Raw genomic sequence first — 20339 nt, forward strand, 5'->3', positions numbered from 1 at the left:
CCCGACCCAGGGATCAAACCCGTGTCTCTCATGTCTCCTCCACTGGCAGGCGATTGTTTGCCACTGGTGCCACCGGGGAAGCCCCGCTCCCTCCCAGATGCCTCTGTGCTCAGCCTTCCTCTTCTTGCCTGGCCCTGGTCTCCATACCTTGCCCCTTCATTGAAGCCCCGTAATTAATGTTACCCTCACTCCGGTCCTGTCATTCAACTCTCTGTGCCCCTGCAGGAGAGGTTAAAGAAATCAAAGAATGAGGAAGGAAAAGCATGTAGAGAAGACACTAAGGTGTGAATGTGTCAGAGGCACTGAAGGCTGTGGTGTGGACACGGTGCTTTTAAATTGAGGTCAGCAGTGCCGTTTGTGTGCTGATGGGTTAACTGAGCTGTGCCAGGTCTTAGTTGCGGCACGTGGGATCTAGTTCCTTGACCAGGATCAAACCCAGGCCTCCTGCACTAGGAACGCGGTCTTCAGCCACTGTGTCACCAGGGAAGCCCCAGCAGTGCAGATCAAGTGTGGCCTCTTCGTCTCCTCTGTCCGCCTGCCAAGTCCCACCGTCATCTTCATCTGTTCCCTGTGGCGTGTCCTCAGGGTCGGGCATGGGTTAGGGACGCCACCCTGGTCTGCTTGGGCTGCTGTGCCACCACCTCAGACTGGCACCTTATGCACAAATGTCTCTCTCGCACCATTCTGGAGCTTACTTGGTTACGGTGAGGGCTCTGGGGTCTCTCCTCAGGAGGGCAGTGATTCCCATCCCGAGGGCCCCACCCTCAGGACTTCATCTCAAATAATCACCTCCCCACAAGGTGTGTGTGGGAAAGTCACTGAGTCGTGTCTGACTCTTTGCGACCCCATGGACTGCAGCCCACCAGGCTCCTCTGTCCATGGAATTCTCCAGGCCAGAGTACTGGAGTGGGTAGCCATTCCCTTCTCCAGGGGATCTTCCCAACCCAGGGATCGAACCCAGGTCTCCTGCATTGCAGGCAGGTTCTTTACCAGCTGAGCCACCTCCCAAGGGGGTTAGGGCACGCATTCAGTCCATAAGGGACAAACACCACAGATCTGAGTATCATGAGACAGCAGGCCACGAAGGGAGGGGAGGGGAGCTGCGAAGAGAACAGCAGCTGCGCTCTGCCACATAGCTGAGCTCAGCACTTTCAGGGCGCCTGCAGCAGAAGCAGAGAACTTGAAAGTGCCTGTCAGGAGTGCACGTCTTGGGTCCACAGCTTGTAACCCGCTTCTTTAGGATATGTCACTAGGAAAGTGGTTACCTGGTCACATGGCAAGCATCTGTCTAACTGTGGTGGGTGCTGTCACAGTGCTCACCAGGATACCCACGGCAGCTCACGCTCGCCCAGCGTGCATGCCCGCCACTCCACAGCTCTGTCAACAGTTGTGTCAGACACTTCAACTTCTGCCACTCTTTTGGTTTTAACATGCACTTCCTTGACTGTCCATCTTTCTACGGGTTGGTTGTCTCCCTAGAGTCTTACCAGACTTTCCCGATTATATCTGTGGCTATTCCAGTGTGGCCTTTGCAAAATGCGTTTATTCTTAATGTGACCAGCTGAGCCCACTTTAGTTTAGGAAGCCCTTCCCTCCATGTTATAAGAACATTATGCTGTTTTATTCCGAAAGTTCAACTGTTTTCCATTTTCCATTTGGTGCCTCAAGCCACCGCCAGCTGGTTCGTGTCCGTGGGGAAGGAAGGCTCTCCCTGCAGTTCACAGCAGCAACTGCCTGCGCACCGTTCTCTGTTCCACTCTGTTCCTGAGGCCTCAGTACATTCCTGAGTGTTTCTGAGGCCCTCTTCGGTTCCACTTTTCCACTTACCTGGCCTGTGTTGGGTGTAACTTCTGACACTGTCAGGGACCCATGCTTTCCTGACGAAGAGCTCAACTATTTTTCTCTTACGGTTCTAGAGGTTTGCTTTCCTTTTGTGTTTCCGATGGATTTGTTTAGATTCTGTCTAATCTTCAGACCCACATGCTTTTCAGTCTTTGCAGACCTTGGGGTCAGGTTTGCATTTTGCAGCCCTCAGCCTGTTAACTTGTGCCTTTACTCTTTCTTATTGGTAAACTGTACACAGAATAGTCTCTAAATTTTGGTAATAGTCCTGAGTTTTTAAAATTTTTTTCCATCAAGATTTGACTTGTGAAGTTGTTTAGAAGTGTTTTTTAAATACTAAATTTTATTGTGGCTGGAAAAGGGGGTTTCTTCTTTGATTCAAGACTGACACTGTGTTCTTTTAGAGTATTTTCCTACATGTTTTGTGTGTAGTTAAGAACAAGATTCTAGGTGACAGGCATGGGGATCTGTAAGTGTACGTTTCAGACGACTTGTAAATTGGCCTGTTCAGATGTTTCCTATTAATATCCATTTTGGGTTGCTTAATTATCAGAGGTACATTAAACCTTCCTTTCCCCCTCAATTATGATGGACTCCTTACATTTTCCTTGTCGTGCTTCCATATTTTACTTTCAAAATAAAACCGCAAAATATATAGTCACACAGAAATTTTGATTTACCTTACTGGTGAATTGAATTTAAAATAATTATTAAATGCTATGCTTTACCCCAATATTGCTTTTCTTTCCTCTTAAATCTATTTTGATAGTAATACAGCCATATCAGCTTTCTCCTTTAATTATTTGCTTGCTGACTTCCTGTTTTTCCTTACATTTGAAATGTTTCTAATATTTTGAGTGTCTCCTATGAGCAGAATGTAACTAGACTTTTATCACTAATAAGAAACATTTTCCATCTTCAGCAAACTAGAAAGCACCAAATGAGATTGTGATGAAGCCGGGCAGGCAGTGACCACAGCAAATGTTAAATCAACCAATTTGCCACAGAACAGATTATAAAATTGGCTTCATTACTGCCTTATTTGGTGCTTTCTACTTTCCTGAAAATGTTTCCTATGCTTTTCAGTCCCGTTTTTTTTCCCCCTCCGCTTTGTAAGAGGATGGCCAGAGAGAGAAAAAAGGGAGACTGTGCTTTCAAAACTGAAGGAAAAAAGCCCAGAGCCATCAAGGCCTCCCCAGCCCCAGAGAGGACCCGTGTGCCCCTTCCCCTTCCAGCAGTCCCCCCGTCTCTCCAGGAGGCAGCCCCAAGGGGAGCAGGCTCGACCTGTGTCGGCAGGTCGCCCGCCGGGCCAGCCTTGCAGGAACCCTTGGGTGGCACCGCCCAGTGTGCCCATTAAGTGGCTGTGACTTCTAGCAGCCAAGGGTGGCGCTGACAGGAGGTGCCACCTGGCTCTGCCACCTGGGGTGGCTATCTCCACTGTCCCAGGGGTCTCCCCCCAACCTTTCACCTGTGCCAGCGCTGTGCCACAGGCCCTGAGACAGCAGATTCCTACCTTCCCACGGGACGAAGCTCTCACCTCGTGCCCCGTCCCATCGGCATCATCCAGTCCTTCAGTCTGGTTGGAGTAAAGGCCCCGAGTTAGCTATCATTTTATTCAGAGCTTTATGTTTACTCACTTAAGATGCGGTCCTCGCTCAACGTGCCTCCCTCCTGGGCCCCCACACCCCCGCTGGTCCGGCCTCTCCGGAGAGCAGGCTCAGGGGGCATTTCACACATCTCTTAGTTTGAGAGATGGTCTTTAGTTCATCTCTTTGAACTTATCATTCCACTGTCTTCTGCTTCCTGCTGTTGAGAAGCTGCCAGCACCTCCTCATCTTTCCTAATCTGCCTTTTCTCTTTGATGTTCATCGTTTCACTGCAGTTCAGGTGAGGGTTTATCTACCTTGCTTGGAATGTGTTTTGCTCCTAAGTCTGGGATGTCAGATCTTGCAGCAAGTCTAGATCATCAGCGTCTTACAATACTCACCCCCACAGTCTCCACTCGCATTTTGAACTGTGAAACTTCTGCACTTTTTCATACTTCCACTTGTTTATTTCTTTGCTATGTAGTGGAGAACTTACTGTCTTCTAGTTTACTAGCAAAACTTTTAACTTATGCCACAGTGATTTTTCCTATTTGGAAAAATCCTATCTGGCTCTTTTCAAATGCCTGTCATGATTTCTGACACTGTGTTCCTTATCTGATTCTAATCTTTAAGATAATTAAAGCCATTTAGATTCTTGGGGAAAGATTTTAATAATCTTTGTTTCTGCTGACCCTCACTCAGGGATGTGTGTGCTGGAAGTTCTAGACTGGACTGGATTTTGTGTTGAGTTTATATTCCTGTTGAGACCCAGGTTAAAGACGTGTCCACATCCAGAAATTTGTATCTCCTTGTGACAGGTACCATCTACTTAAGCTACCTGGCTCGTAGTTTTCTGGATCGCAGAACTCCAGACACACCCCTGGACACACCCCTGACCAGGCTCAGACTCCTTGCCCTGTAGCGTCTTTATGCTGGTGGGCTGAGTTTTTTTTCCTAGTTGGTGCTTTTATCGCTGGAAGCTCTTTCCAACTCGCCAGCTTGCGGCAGACCCAACCTTGATCAGTTGTTAAGATGGAAGACCTGAGAAATGTTGTAAGGGCAGGGAAGATGCCAAATGGAACTGTAATAAAGTTAGAGGTGACCACCGTCAGGGGTGTCTGGCAGGAATGTCAGCCTCTTTTGAGTTGCAATTGTTTACTGCAGAAAGGGTTGCCTTCAGCACATGCAGGCACATGGCTGGGGATGAAAAGAGGATCTGCTGTGGAAGGTCTAAGAGGTAACAGTAACCATGGTTAAGCTAGGATGGATTTAAACACCACCAAACTGGGACGTCAATAATACATTCCTCCAAAATCAATTTTGAAGATAGAAGTAGAAGGTATTTTACACCCAGAAAACACAACATGCTAATACCTAATGCAGTGGGAGTTCACCCGGGGCAAAGCCTAACCTCCTCTCGTGCCGGTCCCTGCAGAGCCCATGGGCAGCATGTCGTCCATGGAGGTGAACGTGGACATGCTGGAGCAGATGGATCTGATGGATATCTCTGACCAGGAGGCCCTGGATGTCTTCCTGAATTCTGGTGGCGAGGAGAACACCCTGCTGTCCCCTATCTCAGGTAGGGATGAAAAGCCTGCATAGACACAGTCACTCTCACCACCGTGATTTCCCTCTGGCTCACTCAGACACTGTGCGCCCAGCTGTCCCCATTCCCCGCACAGTCTGGCGTCACAGACGTGGACACATGACGCACTGGCAGCTGCAGTCACTAATTTCTCAAAGATTCTCAGTGCTTTTCCCAGATACCTTCAGCAAACAGGGAGTTTTTCTTAAAATTTCATTTTTATTTTCCCCTGTCTCCAAAGTTAACCTGAGTTGGGTTTGCGTGGTTAGGCACTAGATTTTGGGGAGGGGAGGTCTGTGTGGCACCCCGCCCTCCCCGTTCAGCAGGTGGTATTCGATGCTGGGGGCAAGGCCAAGGTGTGTGTCAGCTTACGTTTTAAAAACTAGAGGTGATCCTGCAGGCACATTCTCTCCATTTAATAACTTACCAGAACCTCACGTTCATTTAGATCTGTACTGATGCTCCGGCACTTTACCTGGCCTCACTGTAAATTTCAGACCATTCCTCCTGGGTGGGTGGGCTTGGAGGCTGTCATCACGGAGAACGTGTTTCTTCCATGCTCCGAAAGATGGGAAGGCCAGCCCCTCACAGCACTGCCTCCTACCTGGTGGTCCCACACCACGGGCTCCACGTCCTCAGTCAGGCCAGGGGGCTTCCCCTTGACCTGTGTTTCCAACAGAGCAGCTCCTTCCTCCCCTCCCCAGCGTCAGGAAAGGGCTCCCATCATCCGTGTGAGGGTCTGGTTCCTGTAAGAGGCTCCATAAGCGTTTTTCTCCTAAGGTCCATTTCCTTGAAATTAGTTCAGAGGCTATAAAGAGGTAAGCCCAGCTTGTCACGGTTATGAGGAACGCGAGTCGCACCTCAGAGCTTGCCACTGGGTCTTGAGCGTGGTGTGCCACTGGGTCTTGAGCGTGGTGTGCCACTGGAGGCTGTGGGAAGGGTTCGGGGTCTTTCCACTGGCCACAGGTGGCGGAAGGGTCAGCTGGAGCACCAGGTGGCCTCGGGGAGCCACCGAGCCCTACACGCGCTTCCTGCATGTTGCAGGAACAGAGAACTTCCGCCCCCTGGACTAGCTGCAAGTTCAAACGCTCGTGGTCGCCAGCAATGCTGAGATGCAGGACTTCCATGACAGGCTCTCCTCTGCTCTCTCCCCAGGGCCTGAGGCAAGCCCCGGTCAGGATGCAGTCACTCTCCAGGTGCCCACTCCCTCCCAGGCCCCAGCCACACCACCTTCCTCATCCTCACCCGGTACCGACCCGGCCTCCCGCGACCCCAGCGAAGGCGGGGAGTCGCCCGTGGTCCAGTCTGACGAGGAGGGCGTGGAGGTGGACACTGCCCTTGCCACCTTACACAGCGATGACAGTGACTCCTAAACCTGGGCGCCTGCGTGCCGACTACCTTTGAAGGACGATGCAGCCGTGCACAGAGGCCCGTGGTGAAGGCAGGTGGACTGAGGGGGGCTCTTGGTTTTTTACACAGTTGACAATGTGAGGCAAGTGACTGCAAGAACAGCTAACAATAAAGTCTGAGAACTTTAAACACAGCCAGTTGGTACAGAAAGGCTGCTAAATACACGCGTTCTGCAGGTGGGGCCAGGGAGCTTGGCGTCCACACCAGCTCAGCGCTGACGAGCAAGGCCCCTTACAGGTAGGAAGTCGTGCCTCCTCTCAGCTCTAACGAAGTTCAGGTTTTCACCTGGTGGTTACAGAATGGTCAAGTCCAACAGCAGTCCCTAGTTTATTCACAGCGCAGCACACCTGGGCATGGGGGGGACACGGGCCCAGTCCCCACGCCGTTTCACTCCTGAGCAGACCCTGGTACCAGAGGGCTGTGCTTCCCCCACCACCACTCACCACTGTCAGAAAATGAGATTACAACTCGGTGTTCACGCCGCTCCCTGGCCGAGGGGGTGGACCCTCAGCCCTGTGATCAGAAAAGAGCGGATTCCACTCACTCATCTTCCACAAGACAAACAGGTGTCCAAAAAACTTTGTTTTATTATTAAACCTTGTAGTACAAACCTGAAAAGTAAACAAAAACTGGCAATAAACAACATGAAAAGTCTTCCCTCCCGAGGGAGGGGTGCAGAGCAGCGCTAATAAATTAAAACGTCAGACCGTAAGCCGGAGGCAGAAGTTCACTGTCCAAGAGGGCCAGTACACAGCAAGGCCATAGAAACCGGACGAGCACACTGGAAACACGACTCTGCTCATGTCACTTAACACGCCAACACAGTTCCGTCCTCGGCGCCGACGGCCGAGTGCACCACAGGACGCTGCTGACAGCCCGCCGGCCAGCTCAGTGCAACGCGGGCGGCTGCGGGACCGCGGAGTCCGATCATGAAACAAAGAACAGCTTGTGAAAACAGGTTCCCTTTTTTATTCCACACATACTGTACACACAACCGGAGAAGGGCAACAGCTACTCCATTATTATTTTTCTTGTTGTTGTTCAGTGATGTAAGCAGCACTTATAAATGTTACAAGAAAAACCCTGTAAGCATCCAGTCCACCCGATGAAGAAACGGAAGTGTAAGGCTTTTCTTCATCTGTCCTCGCGCCCTCCCCTCCCCCACCCAGAAAAAGGCTCAAGTATTTGAAACAATTTACAGGCGTATGTACAAAAGGGACGGGTTTTTTTTTTTTTTTTTTCCTTTTTTTCTTTTTGTTACAACATGAAGAGAAAAAATAGACCAGATGAGCGCAGATGCATTTTCACATTCAAAAAGAACCGCAGACCTCCGAGTGGCTCTAGATGTGATCACCAACGAAACGAGTTTAAAAAGAAAAATTAATGCTGACCTGTGAAGGTGTAAAACAACAAACAGGTGAGATGAAGATGGAATGTTAGAAAGATTGCACATCCATGACAAAGAAGCACTTCCGGCTTCAATCACTTTTTTTTTCCTTTTTTTTTTTCTTAAGGATGCTATTGAAGGGTTTTTTGATAAAGTAGCCAACAGCACCAAAAAAGAACAGAATGGATTTCCTAATGAAATCAGGCACAGGTTTCCCTCACGTGACCCCTCCAAGGCAGGCAGTCTTTCTTCTCTTCCTTTCTCCTTAAACAGATGCATAGTGAAGTGCTGGTAGAGAGAGCCCAGTGGCTCTGACCTCCTCATTTTGCCTATGGTTAGGAAACAACGTCCGCCTTCAGCTGCCACAACCGCCCAAAGAAACAAAATGGGGATTCTCCGGTTTTTAACACTTACAAACTCATCCCGCACGTGACAGAAGAAAAGACAGCCAAAGTAAAGCCATTTCGTTCAAGTTTTTTTTTGTTATGTGTGTGTATGTGTCTATCCCTTTTCCTCTCTAGAAAAAATCTGCTCACATGACTGATGGTTTTAAAATTTGTTCTCCAAACTTCACCCTCTTCAAAAATGGGTTAAAAAGCCTTTTTTCCCCCAACAATTACAAAAAAAAAAAAAACAGAAACAAAAAAACAAACACAAAAAAAATCAAACAAAAAGGCTTTTTTGTCAGCCACAAGGGGCAATACAAATTAATACAGCCCCTCAAGGGTTTTAAAACAGTGAATATACGGCAGTTTCAAAAATCTGACTGCAGTATCTAGGTATTCTAAGTACAAAAAAAAGTTCAACAGTTTAATGCTAAAACAAAATTAGTTCTCTAAAACCAGAAGAAAATCTTCTTTAGAGCTAGTGCAAAGACAGCTTGTATCCTACAGCAAGTACTCCAAACTAGAATATAATAATTACAAAATAATGTCTATCCCTTGCCCACGGCGCTGGCGTCTTCAGGAGGATGCGAGCCTGGAGGGCGGCACGTCCACCGTGGCTCTCTTGCGGGGCCCTCTTTTTGGTGTGGGTTTACTGAGACAGTTCTCAATGCTGCCGTTTTTACCAGATACCTTGCCACAGATCTGATTGACCAGGCTGATAATCTGTTCCTGTTTCGGGTTGAAAAGGAAGACACAGAGTTAGCAAACGGAAGAGCGCTATCCCCAGGCCATCACCGTCATCAAACAGAGTGGCGGCAGCGGCGGCGCCCAGGGGTGGGGAGGGCCAGGGTGGGCTGTGGTTGGGACAACACTTCTGAGACGGAAGCCCCTAACCAGGCACCTATATTAAACTTTCCTTCTCTGGGGGAAACCTGCCTTTCCGCATGTGGAATCCAGAGAGGCGCATAGAGCCTCCCACCCCTCCCTTCCCCATTCAGGGAGCCCAGGAGCACCCCCCGCCCCCGCCATGGTGGGAAACAATTTCTGCAGCCCCATAACCAACACACACCGTGGGACAGGTTGCTGAAGGCCGCGTTCCTATCGAGGTCCCTCACCCCCTAAACAATACAGCAGAGGGCTTCCTGCAGCCGCCCCTGTGCACCTCCCGGGGCTTAGAGACCTCTGGGACCGCTGGGGACGAAGGGTGGGGGACGGCTGGGAAGTGAGGAAAGACTTGCGCGCCCTGGATGGGGACGGGTCTGGGCCGCTTGTTTCTCTGGCTACACTGAAACCTACTTGACCTACTCGTGCACACAAACACTTGTCCACAAATGCTTGTTATTCCCTCCACAACAAGAGCCAACAGGACAAGAGAACCATCTACCTGTTGGGCATCAAAAACCCACGTGTAACTAACACAACTCAACTTACATCCAGGTTTACAAGCAACCCCAGGGAAGACTATCCAAATGGCATGTGTCCTGACATACATTCCAGAGCACCTGCTTGAGCCAAGGATGGACGGACAGAACAGGAAGCCACGGGGACAGGAGGCCACTCAGTCATGCACGCTTAGGGTCGGCCTAGTCCTGGCTCAGGCTGGGTGCTGCACACCGCTTAAATCACTTACAATACACACACTAATGAAGAATGAGCAGACGAGCTTCTTTCAAGACCAGCTACCTTAGCTAAAGCCGCCTTGGCAGCAGGGCTGTGTGGTCAGAGGTCACATCTTTGCCTGTGTGACCAGAAGGCTGGACAGTAGGAACCTGAGTGCTGGGGCTCAGAACCAGGGCTCTGGTCTCATGAGCCATTTCTGGAATCCCACCCAGAGCTGGAAATTCCCCAATTAATAATAATATAGTTCAGCTCAATAGGGAACTGATTTGTGATTTTCATTTACTAAAATAAATTTAGGCTGCTGGCACAGTTGGGAGGCTTATAAAAACCTTCTCTTCCCTACTCATGAGAACCAATGATTAAGCTTCAGACTGACAGACCCTACATATGTGATTCTTTTCCAGGATTCTGGTCACATCAAAACACCAAGCTCCAAAATGGGCTGGAGGTGGAAACTAACCCACCTCTTATCGAGCTTCAGAATCATCTAAGAAGCCCCAGCGCCGCCAGCTGCACCCTGCGAGCTGCCAGAGATGCTCTGACTCAGACATGAGAGTTTATTTTTAACCATGTTCTGACATTTGCTGTTCAAGTGAAGAAGCAGGGAGAGCAAAGTGGTTACTGCCTTTGCTGAACATGCTCTTTGAAAACAAAGAAGATGCAGAGAGATCTATTTCCAGCTTTCTAATCTTATAATTTAGCCAAAGGCTTCTTATCAAATCTGACCACAGCCTGAGCCCCCGAGGGCACCCCCAGAGCCTCCTGAATCAGGCCTGGGCACCTGGCCTGGCTCACCTGGGGCTCTGACGTGTTCTGTGGGACGCGCCTCCCCGGGGCGGGGGGGAGCCAGCAGGTTCCACCCTGAAGGCGGGGCTCACAGCTGGACAGGAGGGTGGGCCAGCAGGGGCACTGGGGGTCCCGGCAGCAGGCTCCCAAGGTGACCCCCAAGAAGGGCTCTGAGTCAGTGCAGAGGAAAAGCTGCAGGGCCATGTGTCCCCGGAGCTACACGCTTGTACGTCATCTGAAACCACGATCGCAGGGCAGCCTGGAAGCACGTGGACAGCCGACGGGGGGGCCACGTGCCAGCCGCTCTGGGGGCAGAGATCCAGGTGCTCCTCACAGCTGAAGGCAGCACCCGGCCCTTACCCACTGGAGGGGAGAGACTGGCCACACAGATGGCACGTTGTACCTGCCTCGGGACAACGGGTTTTTAGAAAGAGTGCAACTGGGACTTACTTGGAAGGTGAAAGCTTTAGAAGCAGAAACCTAACCCTAAAAGCTTTCTGCTCCTAACCCTCGGCTCTGCCAAGGCCCAGGTGACGACAAGGGCCCGGGCGCTCCAGAACCACCCCCTCGGGCTTTGCCTGCAGCTCGGTGGGCGGCCACGGGCCCCACGGTTCACCACACCCCAAACCACAGCACCACCCCAGCAGCTGCAGGGAGGGACCCCAATGCAGGCAGAAGTGCGCGGACATCATCACGGTGTGTCCCAGACACTCCTGGAGCCCCAGCAGGAAAGCGACTGGGCCCGAGTCCTGCGCTCTCCCCCTTGATCTGCCCCAGCCAGAGGGGACGGCACAGCCCCCAGCAGACAGCGGGGTGCTCATGTGTCAATGCACACTGCTTGTGAACCACGGGCCGGGGGCGCTGCGGGTGGGTGCGCCGGGACGTGAGGGGCATGGACGAGGATGCCAGTCCCCCAGCCCCAGCTGCCGGCCTCTCCGGGCCAGTGCAGCCCCGGCTGACCCTGCTCGCCCCGTCTCGACCCACAGAGCTGCTTCCCCACCATGTTGGGCCAGAGGTGCCCGGAAGCAGGCTGGGTGTGGGGCCACGCGGGCGGGCGGTCGCCGTGTGTAGGCACTGACCTCGTCATAGCGGTACATGAGCTTCAGGCCGCGGCAGGACTTCTGCTTCTCCACGTGGCGCAGGGCACACTCGAGGCAGAAGACCACGTTCTCGTTCTCCTGCACGACCTGTGGGGAGAGAGGCAGTGCGGCTGAGGCACGCGGGGCAGGCAAGGGCGCCCCAAGGAGGGTGGCAGGCTCTCAAGAGCAGAGCAGGGGAGCCCACCGCCCGGGCCGGAGGCATCTGTGGCCCAGAGACACAGGACGCTGCCGCAAAAGCAAGTGGACGTCAAGGCATCATCAAGCAGGAGCTGCGACCTGGCAGCCTCGGGGCCCTCTGGCTTCTCCATGCTTTGCTGCCCGGGTCAGAGCGTGGCGGCCGGGGCTGCGGGGTCTAAGGGCTCCTGAGACTGTTGGTTCAAAACCTCCCGCAGGATAAAAGATGCCAGGATGGTCACCCTGAACACCTGTGACAGTGTCTCCTGCTCTTGAGCGGCTCGGGCAGCCCAGCCAGTCGCGCCTCCCGAGGGGCCGGCCTCTGTCCACACTCCAGCCCACACAGCTCCCGATCCCAAGGACCTGGCTGCATCTGGCCTGAGCTGCTCTGTGGGCGTGCTGACGTCCCGGGCTGTGTGCAGGACTCTGGGAAACACCTAAGTTTCCTATCTTTGAGGTTTCTAAGCAAAGACAAGAAACCAAGCTACAGGTATAAGGAAATGATGCTTATTGGCAGAAAACATCACTCAAAGCTGAGGATGGAACCAGACAAAAATACAAAACAGTGAACAGAAATGCACAAATCCCTTAGTAAATAACCTGAGTAACGAAAAGCATGTATAAATAAAACCTCAATTTTTACCCATGAATTCAGGATATGTGCTTTTTAAATAACAGGCTAAGAAATACTGGTGACCACTCTGAAGGTCAGCTTTCTGAGGGACTGTGCCATCCTCAGAACCCACGGGAAGGGACAACGGCCACACAAGGTCACAGTACTCACCCAGGCTCACCCCCCCCCAACGCAAGGCGAACAAACCCAGGACTATGCAGCTTTCATGAGTGAGGTTCACAAAACATTTTTAAAATCTGGGGAAATTCTTATGACCTGTTTGTTTTAAAGACAACGTGGTTCTTATTTCTATTTTTTAAAAAGCCTCTGGGAAAACAAAGCTAATAGAAGAAATACATAAAATGGGACACGTGGTTGTCATGGACTGAATTATCATCCCCTCCCCAAATGCAGATGTCCTAACCCTCAGTAACTCAGGAGGTCCTGAGCAGGAGCGTCAGAAACAGAATCAGGGAAAATGAGGTTGGAGGGTGGATTCTGGTCCTGTATGACTTACATCCTTTCAAAGACAAGAAGAGATTAAGACAGAAGCACTCACAGGAAAGGCCCTGAGAGGACCAGGGGACGTGGATGTCCACACGCCCAGGAGAGTCTCAGGGAGAACTAGCCTTGCTGACACCTTGACCCGGGATGCCAGCCTCTACAACTATGAGAAGGACGCTTCTGCTGTCACGGCAGCAGTCAGCAGTGCTGACGGGGCAGACTTGGCTACCTACACCACCAGCTACAGAGACCCGTGTCGGGGCCGCTGCCTGAGGGAGGCGGGAGATGTGGCCACGCTGTCCGGAGGGGCTGGGCTGGGCTGGGCGGACGCGTGTGAGGCGTGTAACTCAGCCCCAGGCTGGGTCGGACAAGCCCCTCGTGGAGGCTGCTCAGCAGCCAAGAGAGAAGGCAGACAGGCTGGACTGCGCTGGTTTCCAACCCCGACCAGAGACGGAAAGCTGGGAATGGGAAGTGCTGCTTTAACCAGACAGACTTCAGAGTCCTCGGGGCAATCAGAGCAATCACGCGGCTGAACAGAAGCTTCAAGAGGCCTGGAAAGAGACTGGGGGAGCTGCTGTCCCCGTAGTCAGCCCGCGCGGAGGCTGGGTGGGGCAGGGCTCACCATGGACAGGTGGCACGCTGGGCAGGGAGGCCGGGCAGGGAGGCGGGCAGGCGGGCTCACCATGGACAGGTGGCACGCTGGGCAGGGAGGCGGGCAGGGAGGCGGGCGGGCGGGCTCACCATGGACAGGTGGCACGCTGGGCAGGGAGGCGGGCAGGGAGGCGGGCAGGGAGGCGGGCGGGCGGGCTCACCATGGACAGGTAGCACAGGTGCTGGCACACCTGGCACCGCCTCTCCGAGGTCTCCAGCTGCAGCCACTTCCGAGGCTTCTTCTTGCCGTCGGGCGCGGCGCTGCTGCCGTCGTGGCTGCCGTAGCGGGCGGAGGAGTGGAGGCCGGCCTCGAAGAGCTGCCGCCGCTGCCGCAGCTCCGTATCCCTGCCAGGACACCCGGGGTCAGTGGGCCCACAGGGGCTGGGGTCCCCAGGTGGGCACCCAAGTCAAAAGGCCAGACCTGCCCCAAGGCCTCTTGGACGGCCGCACTCTGCCTGCTGTGACCGCAGGGCACATGGCCAAGCGCAGAAGAGCCACCACCCGCGCCCCAGGAACGGGAGGCCGGCGCTTTCCCACAAAGGATGGGCCGCACCCCAACCATGCCTGGCCGTGCCTAGCGAGGCCAGCCTAGAACCGTCTCGTGTTACCTGAGCTCGTCCAGAAGGGCTGAGATGGTACTGAGAGTGGGGCCGTTTTCCTTTTTTGCTTCCGCTTGTGCGATCTGGTAGAGTAACTTCTCCATCGAGAATGGCTTAGCTATATGGCGACGCTTCATCTCCTGGAAGGGGCAGTCACATCCCTTCAGGGCAGGTTTTCATTTCTAGGCAGCTATCAAGGGTTTCCTTTACCGGGGAGGTGGTGCTATCTGAATTTTCAAATTCTAAATTCCATTTGGATGAAAAGCAATGCAAAAGCCACACAATGATCATGTCTCCCGGAGGAAGACCGCAGGTCCTCTGCCAGCCAAAGGCAGGGTTTGCCTTTCACACCTCTGCAGCGACAGCCCAGGACTGAGTAAGAGAACTCAGCAACTTACAGGAAGCTAACAAGCCTCGAACCACTCTCCCTCCCCAGAAGAACTTCTCAGCCGCCTTAGGGTTCCCAGACTCGGTCAGAAATCAAAGCATATCTACAAACAAGACCCCCGCTGGGGGACGCAGGCCGCGTGCGGAGTGGCCACCCGCCTACCTTGGCCGTCTCGAAGCCCATGCTCGTCCACTGGGTGGTGGCGAAGTGCACGGTCTCGGAGACGCTGTAGCCGCAGCAGACTTTGGACACGAAGGATCCCGGGAAGCAGACGACGAACTGGCCACTCTGCTGCACCGTCCTGTGCACCTTGATCCCCTCTCTGCACAGCACCTCCGGGGAGATCTGCGGAGACGCGGGCTGAGCCGCCCGCCCGCAGGGCCGCCCGCCCCCGCCTCGCTTTCCGTGAGGACCGCCTACGGCAGCGGCCCAGCACACTGGCCCTCCAGACGGGCTCCCCACACAGAGTATGTTCTCTATTACAGATTCTCTGTTTCTCTTTTAGAAAATAAAAGAGACATGATTCCTAAGTGGAGGAAGAGTAAATTCTAAACTGATACAGGCCCGGGAGCAACGCCTCAGATAAGGGCGTGGCAGCGGTGATTGGGGTCCCCGCCGCACGGCCAGGGTGGACGGGGGTTGGTGTACCCCGCACGGGGGGTGTGGGCTCAGGAGAGAGGAGACCCCGACAAGGGCCGCAGAGGCCAGAGAAGACCTGAGATCAGGCTGTCAGAACACAACTCTAAGAGATCCCCCAGGACTCAACAGGCTCTGAGAACCGGGCCAGCCGCCTCTGCGCTCAGCCTTCAGTGATCCTGCCCAGACTGCAGGTGCCCGGCCCGACCCCAGTCGCCATTTACAAAACCACCAGGCCCCAAAACAGAGTTGAAGGGCCCCACGTGCAGCAGCCCCACATCCTGGGCAATGAGAGGAGCGTGCTTTAGTTGGGCTGCCATACAAGAGGAGTTTCCTTTACGATGGCTCCCTGGATTGGATGTTCACGGTCCTCTAGTTCTATGGGGCAGGTCAGCCCAGGGGTGAGGAAATGAAACCGCAGCGCGGTCCCCCAGCCCCCGCCTGCGGCCCTACCATGACGTTGCTCTCGAGCATCTGCAGGCCGGGGGTGCCGTTGGCTTGCAGCAGAGTGTGCACCACATCCTCCAGCTTGTGCTCCTCCTCAGCAGGAATGCAATACCTGGGCGGTTTGGAATCAGGTGGAGGCTGTTGACAAGGCCCCTCCCCAGGGAGCCCACCCTCCATGCTCCCCGAGAGGGGCCCACAGCAGCCTGGAGACTGGCCTCGGCTGCAGAGGGGAGCTGGGCGCGTGCCCAGTGGCCCTGGGTCTCTCGGGGCAGCTCTGCCGCCTGCGCCCCATGACGAACACGCCCACCTGCACGCGGGTCCGACCTACGCCCGAGCCATGCAGCCTTCAGACCAAAACCAGACGTTTAAAGCCCCTATAAATGAGATCCAGACACGTCCGCAGGCTCGACAGCCTCTCGTGAGCCTCCCGAGCGGGGACTTGTCTCTGGGCTGGCACCTGACCCTTCTCTCCAGTAGGAGAAGGACGGGGCGGGACCAGGGCTCAGGGTGGAATCCACACCAAGGGTCTGTGCAGGGCAGAGGGAGTGGCCACGCAGGGTGGGGCTCGGACAACACGGCCCCCGCTGACTGGGGCTGAGGATCCCAGGGGAGGTGGTGCAGCCTGAACTCAGCCTGAAGAACCAGGACCCTCAGTGCGAGCCGCGAAGCAGGAGAAAGGGAGTGACCACTCGGGTCCCACGAGGACCCTGCAGGACACACCTGTCGCCTACAGCTCTCGAGACGCTGGTGGCAGTGGTCTGCACACAGGCAGGCTCCTCCCGGCCCCCTGCTCTGGGACTCCCAGCCCTGCCGTCCATGGGCTAGAGTGGACGCCTGACTGCCCCCTGCCCTCCCTGCAGCTACGTGCGGGGCTTCAGGCTGCCTGTCCCCACCTCTCCTAGGCCGGGCTGGGAGGGCACCAGTGATGAGCGGTCCACGGGGTGGGGGTCCTCACTACTAGCTGCTGAGAACCTAGTCAAGAGAGGCTTGTTGTCTCAACACCAACATATTCTATTGCTGATTTGTGATTTAAGTCCAGAGTTTCTAACCTCACTCACACGTTTTAACAAAAATCACACCCTGAAGTCCTCTGATCCTTTCCGGCAACCTCTCCCTGCAGCAGAGAGGTTCCAGGGGCCAGAGCCTTGCATTCCCCTGCCTCTCACTTAGCAGTCACTCAGCACGCGGGCCGTGGCCTCTCTCCCTGTCTCCCTGCAGGGCTGAGGCCACATGGCCCCACTTTCCGATGAAGGACCAGGATCTGATTCTCGTGGGGAACAGGGCAGGGGGCTCACACCACCCGAGTCCATGCAGCCGGCTCCCGACCCTCCAGGCTGCCTGAGACCCTGGCCCCACCACAGGAGACCAAGCAGAGGGCCCATTGCCCCGAGGTGGCCCAAAGGCAGGGGGAGCCGTGATGAGACTACTGCCGACACCGGCTCCTTGGAGTGAGAACATCGGCTCTAGAACTTTAATAGAGGAGCTAATCACCCCATTAGGACAATAAACTGAGTAAGTGTGGGATGGATGCGATGCCGGTAGCCCGTCAGACAACAAGACATCTGATTATTTGCAGTGATTTCCCATCTGCTGCCGTCAACAAAGGCACTGAAGAGCCAGTTTGGAGCGGGACTGGGGAGCCTGACAGTGAAGGATCACACCGGGGAACCAGACCAACTCCTAATCCCCAGCGGCAGAACCCCACCTCCGGGAGACCACTCTCTATGCAGAGGGTGGGCTGGGAGACGCTGAAAACGCCCGCTCTGTGAGGCCATGCAGCCACCACGCCTGGCCAGCTTCCTGCTCCACCGCTCCTCGTTTTTGACGCTAGTATGACACGAACTCCTGGCCGTCAACAACCCCGAGGGGGAACTTCAGAGAGGGACAGCCCCGTGTTAGCCCGCAACTGGAACGGACAATGGCCAGGAATAGACGCTTGACCGTGCTCATCACCGGAGCAAACTAAAACATTCTCCACCAGCTCGACTTCCAACTGCACTCCTCAGACTGACAGGGAGCACAGGACAAATTCACACAAGCCTGTCCGCCACCAGTGAGTGAGAGGCGGCGGCCCGGGCCGGCATACTCACCAAATGCAGTCAGCACCCGTGTGTAAGTAGTCAATGTAAGGGAGGTGGTTTTGGTCTCGAGACCAGCATGAGGTAGAAAAGACCATGCCGATATTCAGCCAGGGAATTGTCACTCCTGGAAGAGAGGGGACAGGGAAGGACGGGGAGCCGTGTGTCAGGGTGACAGCAGTAGGCATCGCATCGCCTCCCCAAGAAAAAGAAGGAAATGGGGTCAGAGCCAGGCGAGACTCAACGAGAAGGCACTTGCTCCTTCCCGCTTCTTATACAGGAACCAAGACCACAGACACAGTTACCAAACAATAGCGAGAAAACACCGTAACTAGTGACTGAAGGAGAACACACCCACAGTGGGGGCCCGCGGGGCCTCGAGGCTAAGGACGCAGGCGCCGCCCGCACGCGCGCTGTCGGGACACAGGAAGGGGACCCGGGTCTGGAGCAGCCCCTCCGCCAGGGGACGGCCCTCAGTGCGCCAACACCCAGGACGCTCGGTTTCGCTCCTACCGGGTGAGGCAGGAGCCCCAGAGAGTCAGAGGTCAGCTCTGAAAGTTCCCAGGAGGAAAGCGGACCACGCGAAGCGTCTCCCCAGCTTCCAGATCGGTGATTTGGTTTACCTTTGCACATTTTTATCGACTCCAACTACACCCCTGACTCCCCTCCCTTCTCCAACAATCCCTGAGTTCTCTCACACCCTGTGCACCATGGTCCCCAGCCCTCCAACCCGCAGCCGGCTTACCAGGCACAGCACCGAGGTGACGCAGGATGGAGCCTGTGTTATTGGGGAGGACGGTGAGGTTCCATCCGTGTCTGCAGGGGAAAGCACAGGGGGGTCACGGACAGGCGCGGGGAGACGCTGTCTGGCCCCCAGGACCCGGGTAGGAGCAGCCAGCGCTACCTTGAAAACGGCTCCGACTTTCCCACCGGGAAGCCGCTGCCGTGGGTGTTCGTGTCCACCTTGCCGCAGTGCACGGCCACGTGGCAGTCCTTCTCCTCCACGAGCCTCCAGTACTCTTGCTGCAGGGAGAGGGGCCGTCAGCACCATGCCGCCCGGGGCTGCAGAGCCCCGCCTCGGCCTGCGACCTCGGGGCCGTGGCCTCCCAGGCGGCCAGGCACCGGGCCAGGCAGCCGGGGCTGCAGGCAGTAACCGCACGCTCACGGTCACGGGGCCAGGTCCATGACCGACAGACGGATAAACACAAGGTAGTGTCTGCCGAATACGACTTGGCCTCAGAGAGGGAAATTCTGACATGCGACAACACACGAATCCTACGGACATGACGCTAAGTGGAGAAGCCAGTCTCAGAGGACAAGTACTGATTCCATCCCGTAAGGCACTTGGGACAAAGTCAGACAGAAAAAGAGAACGGAGGGGCTGCGTGGTCTCATGATTCACAGGAGCCGACCTCCAATCTGGGAGGATGGACAAGTTCTGCAAACGGGTGGTGGGGCAGGTCACTCAATGACGTGCAAAGGATTCTGGTGCCACTGAACTGGACCTAAGAATAGCTCAGGTGGTGAAGGTCACACGTGCATCACAATTAAGGATCATTCTGTGAAGGGGAGGGAGAAAGCGACTTGGGAAGGTAGGGGGGATGCCCCCCACCCACTGCAGGTGTGGTCACAGTGCCCCGAGACGGGCATCTGGGCAGACACGCTACTCAGCACCGAACAAGGGAAGTGACCACCCTGCTCCCCAGGCTGTGACCCCAGCCAATGAAACAGACGGGGGAAGGGTGGGCATGACCTGAACAACTGCAGGGCAAACGCGGGTCGGGACGGGCTCTGCTAACAGGTGAGAGGGTTCCGTCTTCAACCATCAGCGCAGAAGCTCAGCATCGCCCTCCCCGCCGCAGCCAAGCCCGCTTCCTGGAGCCTCTCCAGGGAGCACCCGGGGCCAGCCCCACCCCGCTGCATGTGCGGCCGCTACAGCAAGGGGCCAGCCTGGGGGCAGCCAGAGGCCCCACCTCAAGAACAAACTGGACAGCATTAAACGCTCCGGGTCCCCAGGGGCCAGAGACGGGTCCAGGCCAGTCAGGTCGGCCGTCTGCCGGGATTCACAGCAATGCGTGCTGAGTGAAGGGAGACAGACGGGGCGGAAGGGGACCTTGCACTACACGGGGGCCCCTTCCGCTGGGGACCACCGGCCCAGCAGAGGCTCCAGCCCCTTCGTAGGATCCAGAAGCCCCTTCTGCTGGGGACCACCGGCCAAACAGAGGCTTCAGCCCCTCCGTAGGGTCCAGAAGTTAGCCAGACAGACTAAAAGTTCCAATTTTAGCAAATCTACAACTATTAATATTAAAGCAAAACCAAGACACTCAGGGAGGAAGGTCCAAGAGGGAGGGGACATACAGGTACCTATGGTGATTCATGCTGATGCACGGCAGAAGCCAACACAACACTGTAAAGCAAGTATCCGCCAATTAAAAAACAAAAAAACCCAGGACCCTCAGAATTAATTTCCCAGCAGGAGACAGTGGACAGTAACAGTCTTCCACCTTCGGGGACTCCGACAAGGACCTGTGTTGTAAAGCAAAGGCC

At 54.8% G+C, this 20339-nt stretch overlaps 2 protein-coding genes across 7 annotated transcripts in view; one reads left to right on the top strand and one right to left on the bottom strand.

Annotated features, from left to right (window-relative positions):
* DTNBP1 (dystrobrevin binding protein 1) overlaps positions 1-6556 on the top strand; it is a 100066-nt gene extending 93510 nt beyond the window's left edge. For both annotated transcript variants that reach the window (XM_027524241.1, XM_027524240.1), the window contains 2 exons: positions 4864-5007; positions 6169-6556. In XM_027524241.1, coding sequence (XP_027380042.1) covers positions 4864-5007; positions 6169-6386 — 362 coding nt within the window. In that variant the 3' untranslated portion in view covers positions 6387-6556. The remainder of the gene's footprint in view (positions 1-4863; positions 5008-6168) is intronic.
* Positions 6557-6990: 434 nt separating this feature from the next.
* The window catches only part of JARID2 (jumonji and AT-rich interaction domain containing 2), a 230158-nt gene continuing 216809 nt past the window's right edge, over positions 6991-20339 (bottom strand). For all 5 annotated transcript variants that reach the window (XM_027524236.1, XM_027524238.1, XM_027524235.1 and 2 more), the window contains 9 exons: positions 18697-18815; positions 18538-18608; positions 17805-17919; positions 15721-15826; positions 14794-14976; positions 14253-14383; positions 13806-13989; positions 11682-11789; positions 6991-8925 (listed from right to left, as the gene is read on the bottom strand). In XM_027524236.1, coding sequence (XP_027380037.1) covers positions 8773-8925; positions 11682-11789; positions 13806-13989; positions 14253-14383; positions 14794-14976; positions 15721-15826; positions 17805-17919; positions 18538-18608; positions 18697-18815 — 1170 coding nt within the window. In that variant the 3' untranslated portion in view covers positions 6991-8772. The remainder of the gene's footprint in view (positions 8926-11681; positions 11790-13805; positions 13990-14252; positions 14384-14793; positions 14977-15720; positions 15827-17804; positions 17920-18537; positions 18609-18696; positions 18816-20339) is intronic.

This window comes from Bos indicus x Bos taurus, chromosome 23 (assembly GCF_003369695.1).
Source record: "Bos indicus x Bos taurus breed Angus x Brahman F1 hybrid chromosome 23, Bos_hybrid_MaternalHap_v2.0, whole genome shotgun sequence".
In the NCBI taxonomy this organism is placed as follows: Eukaryota; Metazoa; Chordata; class Mammalia; order Artiodactyla; family Bovidae; genus Bos; species Bos indicus x Bos taurus.